At 40.8% G+C, this 7,839-nt stretch overlaps 1 protein-coding gene across 1 annotated transcript in view; it reads left to right on the forward strand.

Moving 5' to 3' along the window:
- Positions 1 to 7,548, forward strand: part of NEU1 (neuraminidase 1) — a 666,555-nt gene extending 659,007 nt beyond the window's left edge. The window contains exon 6 of the mRNA XM_044083272.1: positions 6,553 to 7,548. Within this exon, the coding sequence (XP_043939207.1) occupies positions 6,553 to 6,767 (215 nt within the window). The 3' untranslated portion in view covers positions 6,768 to 7,548. The remainder of the gene's footprint in view (positions 1 to 6,552) is intronic.
- Positions 7,549 to 7,839: the final 291 nt, after the last annotated feature.

The raw sequence follows: 7,839 nt of genomic DNA on the forward strand, positions 1-7,839 counted from the left end.
GAGTACAGCAGCAGCCTATACTTTGTTTTGCAAGGCACATTGTTCATGTAATAATGACACTCTCCAAATTTGCAGTCTTAGGCTTGATTTTTAGTTCATTAATAAACATCTATTCTTCATTGGGGAGCTACTTTCTAATGGACCTTGCTCCCCCTTGAAGATCAGATGGCAGGCAAATGACATTTTTTTTCAGTCATGTAACCAGAACGTCTGTTTTGTCACTGTAGTACTTGCTCTGTGTCTATGTTCAAGTTCATTCATGCATTATGCTTTCAAAACTTCTTCCAGCATGTGGATCCAGAGAACACAGTACCTTTTCAGACTTGTTGGATATAATACAGTCAGGAATAAATTTCTAGGTCCCCTTTTGAAACAAACTTGTCTTGCAGTGAGAGATTTCCTACGGGCTGTGACCTTACCACTTCTTAAGTGAAATATTAAATGATTTATTTGCTATTATTTCTGACATTGTGTAACATTTGTTATTTGAACATCTGAACAATGAAATGAGAATGGAGACTGAGTGCACACTTTTTCTCATTGCTCAGAGGCTAATATTTTGATTCCCAGTCTGGATTTTATTTCTTAAAGAGTTCTACAAGAGGTTAGTAAGCTCGTTAATTGTCACTGGAGTAGAGATGACAACTTGTTTCCTTGGTAGATAGAGCTTTTAAACTTGAATACCTCTCTCGTTTTCTCAGATTAGGATTATCTTGTTCCTTTAAAGTTAATTGTTTTTCTTTGTCACCTTTCCTTCTGTGGAGGCATTCTCTAGTTTTCTGGCCAACATCTAAAAGATATATTGTTCTCAGTCTTTCCAAGTCACCAGTCTCCCTTCAAGGGATTTGGTTTATTTTGGAAAGAATGACAAGGCATCCAAGCTTGATTTTTGTGTTTAAAGTTTCTTTTATCAAGACTGTTCTGTAAGCAGTGACCTCAGCTTAGGAGGGTTTCACAGTTGCAAACCGCTTTAAGCTCTAATCACTGCACAGCATGTAATGAAGACAGTGCAGCCTTGATCTGTAGCCCTTACTTTAGTCCCAAGATTGTGTCAGACATTGCTATTAATCAAATGACCTGACTTTATTTTGTCATCCAGAAAGTTCAGTTCATGAAACTGTTTGCACTTTAGTTCTGAAAGTGTAACCAGTTGTTTACCTACAATTCAGAACTGAAGACTTTTGAGAGAGTTTTTTTTTTTTTTGGATCCATTTCTTCAGGTAAGCCTAGACTTCCTATAAGAAGACAAACTGTTTTAAAATGGATTGTTGGTAGCATCAGACCAAGGGGTGCTGCTGCTTATCTGGATGCCCTTTGGGGTAGGGTGTCAGAAGCATTCATTACAAACACTATAAGCATGATAACTTGGATTTCATATCTTAAGTTGTTGTGTCTTTTGGCTTTTCCCGGTTAGGGGTCGCCAGCGGAACTCCGGTCCGCTAATGATTGGTAGTTGATTTTTACGTGCTGAGTTACCAGCCCTGACGCACAACCTTCAATGAAGGTACGCCCATTCATGCATGTCTCTATGCAGAAGATGCTCTAGCTGAGAATTGAACCGGAGAGCGTCTTGCATATCTTAAGTAAGAGGGGGCTTTATTGCATCTTGCATTCAAGGAATACCACCTGGGCTTCCATGCTACCTTTGGCACTATAGCTTTGTTGTTTTCCCTGTGATTTTGACTTCTTCATTTTCTTTCAGCTGCTCCTGTTAGGGTCGCCACAGCAGATCATCTGTTTCCATTTCTTCCTGTTCTCTGCACCTTGCTCTGTCACATCAACCAACCTGCATGTCCTCTCTCACCACATCCATAAACCTTATCTTAGGCCTTCCTGTTTTCCTCTTACCTGGCAGCTTCATCCTTAGCATCCTTTTCCCAATGTACCCAGCATCCCTCCTCAGCACATGTCCAAACCAACGCAGTCTCACCTCTCTGGCTTTGTCTCCAAACCGTCCAACCTGGTCTGACCCTCTAATATACTTATTCCTAATCCTGTCTACCCTCATCACACCCAGTGCAAATCTTAACATCTTTAACTCTGCCACATCCAGCTCTGACTCCTGTCTTTTTGCCACTGTCTCCAACCCATATAACATAGCTGGTCTCACTATCCTCTTGTAGACCTTCCCTTTCACTCTTACTGGTACTAGTCTGTTACAATTCACTCCTGACACTCTTCTCCACCCTACCTGTACTCTCTTCAATTTTGGAAACTTGTTAAACATTCTTATTACTTTGGATGTTCCTTTGGTTCTCTCTCATTTGTGTGAGTTGCTCAATGCTGGTTCAGCCTAGTCTTCTGTTAAGGCCCATTTATCAGCTCTTTCTGCTTGTCTGCCTTTGTTATCTTCTATATTTGAGGCTAAGCAATTTCTTAAAGGTGTCCTTAATATTAGACCTCCCAGGAAGCCTTTTCTTCCTCCTTGGAATCTTTAATTTCATTCTGGAGAAACTGATTTGGGTGTATTTTGAACCCTCTGGTTCAGCTTACTTGAAACATTGTTCTTGGAAGACAGTTTTTTTTGTTAGCTCTTACTTCTGCCAGATGGGTGTCTGAGCTGAAAGCCCTTATAGCTTGTCTGACTTTGTTGATATTCCATGAGGACAGGGTGTCCTTGCATACTAATCCTTCTTTTACGCCCAATGTGGTTAATAAGTTGTCACTTAATCAGTCTATTAATTTGCCTACCTTTTTCCCCTTTCCATGATCTGACAGTGAGAGGGTGCTGCATAATGTAGATGTGCATATACAGCTCAGATTTTATTTGGATAAGAGTAAAACTATCAGAAAATCTGATCATTTTTTTTTGTTTCCTTTCATCCTGGGTCTTTAGGATTGGCTGTTTCCAAGTAAATTATTTCTGCTTGGATTTCAAAGGCTAAAGGAGCTACCTGGACTTCTGGGCATACTCTTGCCAAACAGTACAAGCTGAATTATATCTCCAGATCTAGAGCTGGTTTTGCTAATGCCATTCTTCATGGTTTCTTAGAGGGGTCTGCTGTTGCTTTCTCCTCCCAAGTTTTTTCTTGAGCTCTGGCACTCTTCCATAAGTTATGAATACTGCAGCAGTGAATGTAAGGAACATAGTACAGTTGTGCAAAATCTTACCATAATGGTGTATGTCCTTGCCTTCACCACTGCAGTATTCACTCCCTCCCTCTAGTTTTTTTTTCCTTCCTGGATGTGCAGGTTCCTTTTGGTTTTCCTTGGACTGCTGTTCCTACTGGGGCAATCAGTTCTGGGGATGGTGTGCCTGAACGTCACCTTTATGCCCTGCGCTGTGCAGGGAGCGTTTGGGTGGGCTTTGGTGGACTGGTGGGATGATGGGCTTCCACGGTGGATATTCCCATGGGTTATGAATACTGCAGTGGTGAAGGCAGGGACATCTACCGTTATGGTAAGATTTTACACAACTGTACAGTTTGTTGCCCTTTCCTAAGATTGTAATTAGAGCAAAAGTGCTAATTCTGTTTTGGTAATGCAGAGGTTCTTTAACTCCTTACAGTTTGTGGGGTGTTTCTTTGCAAGTAACTTAATTTTGAAAAGTCGAAGCATTCTTTTTGTTCATTTTATTACTCATTTCAGTATACCTGTAGAGAGTTACTATTTCATGTTTGCGGTTTGTTATTTTGATTTGTTTCCTTCCTGTTTTGCCTTTATTATGGATAGAGGCAAGCACATTGCATGTTTTTAGAGACTTTATATCAAAAAGGTTTAAATAGTGAGTTCAATTTTAAATACTTGTGTGATGATATGAGGTATTGCCAGCTATGCCAGGAGAAGTAGGGCAGTAGGGTGATGACTGCAAACTAGGAGCCATAATCAAAACTCCTAACGACGTAGACATCCTAGAAAAGGGCCTCACTGAGACAGATGCCTGGTGTCAGAGCCATGGCCTCAAGCTCAATGCCAAAAAGTACATTGTCATCCCCTTTGGTAAAAACTCTGTACCCATGAGCTACCACATAGGTGGTAGTCTACTTAACACCGAAAGTGTGGTAAGAGACCTTGGGACACAGGTGGACAGTAGTCTCTCCTTTGATAATCACATTGCCACAGTAGTCAGGAAATCCTTCTACATGGCACACCTCATCACAAAAGGTTTCTCATCCAGGAAAAAAAGAGGTCATTGTCCCATCTACTCATCACTCATTAGACCCATTATAGAGTACAATGCCCCTTTTGGTATGTACCTCACAAGACATCAACAACAACTGGAAAGGCCACAGAAATACCTCACAAAGAGGATTACTGGCCTCAAACAGATGCCCTACACAGACCCTCTCAAAAAACTCCAGCTTTACTCCGTCCCATATCGCCTACTCAGAGGCAATCTCTACCTAACATACAAAGTTATGTCAAACCCAGAGCTGTTGGACATGCTCCACTTAAAGAAATCCCAACCCCTCTGAGCTACACGCTCTAGGGACCTAAACCTTGTCACCACAATAAACAGAATATGCTGAAGGGATAGATTCCTGTCTTAGAGACTTCCCATACTCTGGAACAAACTACCTATCTATATCAAACAAAGCTCCTCATTAGCACTCTTCAAGAAAAATCTTGATGATTAGATGGGAAATAGGAAATTCATCCCGGGGATCACCTCTGTGACTCTGCTCGACAGGGGCACAGGAAATGTTTTTTCTTTGGTGGCGAAAGCCAGGGTACCTTTTTGGCTAGGCTTATATAGGCCCTAGGGCCAATAGCCTAGTACCTACCTATGAACCTGTGTGGTATTCACTTATGAGAGAGCAGACGATTCATATATTCAGAGTGTGTGCTCTGTTTTTCTTTCTTCTCTTATCATTTCTGTCTTCTTATTCCTGTGGTAGTTGTATGGTATGGTAGTCCACCATAGAGGTTTCTGTAGTGTGTTTGCAGGGTATTTGATAAGACAACCTTATAGCCCATATTTGTCGGCTGAACAGTTGAAATGTTTTAGTGTAAGGAGCATAAAGAGTGGTTGTTAAGCAGTTTACATTATTATCTTTGTGCTGGTAATGTCTAGTGTTTACATCAGGCCCATATGGTGTAATTTCTGAGAAGAGTGATAAAACTAAACAATGTAGGAAGAAGACTGTTTTGCTGGACCAGTGGTAGAAATCTTATTTCTGCCATAAATAAAACTTTTCTAGTTATTTCCGTTCTATATCTCTGAGATGTGTTTAGCCTCTCATTGTAGGGTGGGCAATCAACCCACAACAGTGCAAGGAATTTCAGTTTGGCCAGTCAATTAGTGAGCTATGTACTGCAATGCAAAAGTTGGATCCAAAGAACCTTCTCTTGAAGGGGCTGTAATGTAATCCACCATTATTAAACTGTGAAGACAAGATTGTATCAATCATCTGCTGTTATGCAATAACTGTACTAGAAATGTGTTTTGTATATACTTAACAGAAACATAAGATGAGTCTGGTAAAATTAGAAAGAAATAATGGAAAGCTACAACCAGTGATATTTCCAAGTGAATAAGTCCTGTAGCAGATCAGCATGCCTTTTCAGTATCTGTACAGTCCATACCTTAAAGTACACACACACACACACACACACACACACACACACACACACACACACACACACACACACACACACACTTCTTAAAACATGTAGTGGATGAAATCAAAGACTGGTAAAATTAAACTTTGCTAGGCATATTATGGCTAGTAACTGTTAATAATGTTGATCAGGTAGAGAATCATTGTGTCAAATATTCCAGATAGCCTTGGAGACTAAATTATGAAGGAGTTCAGAACTAGTAGTGTCTACTAGGCGAAGTTTAGTATACTTTCTCATCCTGGTCAATCAAATTCTCCATTGTTGATACCCTCCATAATTTGTCTTCTATTCTTTTATTTTGGGTATGGTCAAGATTGCCATTACCTTAGGAGCGCTAATAAGTACATGACTTGTACCACTGGACATGGAAACTATGAGGAAGGTATGCAGCGGAAAAAGGAGACAATGGAATCCATCCATCCATCCTCAACCCCTTTTCCTATTTTGTACATGGGGTCGAGGTGTCACTTCTGCAGTGACAGTCATCTTGAGCCAAGGTTTACACTGCTGGGTGGCTAGCCCTGCTGCAGTAGTTCATTTCCACCACTCACTCGCGCACACACTCTCATCTATGGCCAATTTAGCATGTCCAATCCACCTACTGCATGTCTTTGGAATTTGGGAGGAAAGGGGAGCACCCACAGGAAGCCCACGTGACCACAGGGAGGACATGCAGACTCTGCACAGAAGGCACCCCCAGTCGAGAATCGAACCAGAGAACATCTTGCTGTGGGGCAACAACGCTAACTGCTGCACCACCGCGACTCTGTAATGTGGTAGAAAAAAGTGAAAGCTATTCCTTCTGATGGCTGTAAGAAGTTAGACTAATCCTTACATAAGTATAAAATATTTGTGAAGCATGTTAACCTTATAGACTAGCCTTGTGTTTGGAACTGCACCTTTTTATTTTATAAAAAAAATATGTATATATTTTGATGAAAGCTTGCAAGTATAAAAAGTAATTCATGTATAAAAACTTTGTGTCTGCAGGACTAAACCTGACCCTGCGTTGGAGTTACAGTGGCTCCTCCTGGGGAGACAATTCCATCCAGATATGGTCTGGTCCAAGTGGCTACTCCTGCATAACCACCCTTGATGGCAGTGTGGAGGAGAGCAAGTACATATACGTCATCTATGAAAAGGGACACTTTCACACTGATGATACAATCTCTGTTGCCAAAGTGCACCTCTATGGAGGAATTTGATGTATAATTTCGAATAAGCCAGCTTTGAAAGGGAGAAGAGTAGATTTTAATCAGAAAACTGCTGTTTGCAAACTCCAGAAGAGGACCTTATCTTACACATGATAAAAAATGATCTTGTGTTGCTGATGACAGGCAGGTGGCATCACAGAAGGACAGCTGTTTTTCAGAAGTCTGGTCAGAATGAAAGAGGAACTGTTGTGCTTTATCATCCCCCGTTCCACTCTCCCTTTCTTTGTACCTGAAAAAGTATATAAAAGCATAGCTTTGAACTGGAGACACTATAAAGTAGTGTTTAATGTGTTGGGCTGCGAAGCTAGATAACTAGGTATGTGTTCTGTTTGCATACTTTATACAAATAATGTAATTAATTGTCTTGTTCTCTTAGGTTCTCCTTTAAAAAGAAACCGAGTGTTCTTTCAGCCCAACCTGTTTGCGAAAACTCAACAGTAAAACATATGTATAAATGAAAAGTAGCCAGCTTAATGGAATTGTGGGATAAAAATCTCTCACTGCAGAGTCCTTCCACTTATACTATGATATTGAAAACTCGTGTATCTGGGAATCTTGGTATTCCATAGCATTCCTTTATTATACAGAATAGCAAAGATTTTTATTGATGTTCACTGTACAGCTGTTTTCATAAGACTGGTGTTGTCTCCTTCTCATAGTGAATTTTAGCTATATTGTTAGCTCTCAGATTAGTAGCCGCAACAATGTTCTTCGTGTTTCACTGTTGCAGTCATCACATTTGGGTTATCTGCTTGCAGTAGCCCTCAGTCGTCCTGATTAACAAAGTCTTGGGTCGTGCATCGGTTGCTGTCCCTTCTTCCATGACGTCAGGTTGTCAGGGGTATAAAACATGCAGCTGACGCCATTACATCAGTCTTTCTTGCCGTGCGGTGCCCGAAGCAGAAGCAGTTTGCAAGTGCCAGTCGGCCAACTCCTGAAATTTTCATTTTCGAGTTTCATTACCGAAGTCTTCAACTAAAGCTAAGTACCCCGTTGGGGAAACTTTTTCTTGCTCCTTACTGATGTCAGTAAAAGTTAATAATTGTATTTCTTGGGGAAAGCA

This window comes from Protopterus annectens, chromosome 9.part0 (assembly GCF_019279795.1).
Source record: "Protopterus annectens isolate FY-2018-M chromosome 9.part0, PAN1.0, whole genome shotgun sequence".
Lineage (NCBI taxonomy): Eukaryota > Metazoa > Chordata > Ceratodontiformes > Protopteridae > Protopterus > Protopterus annectens.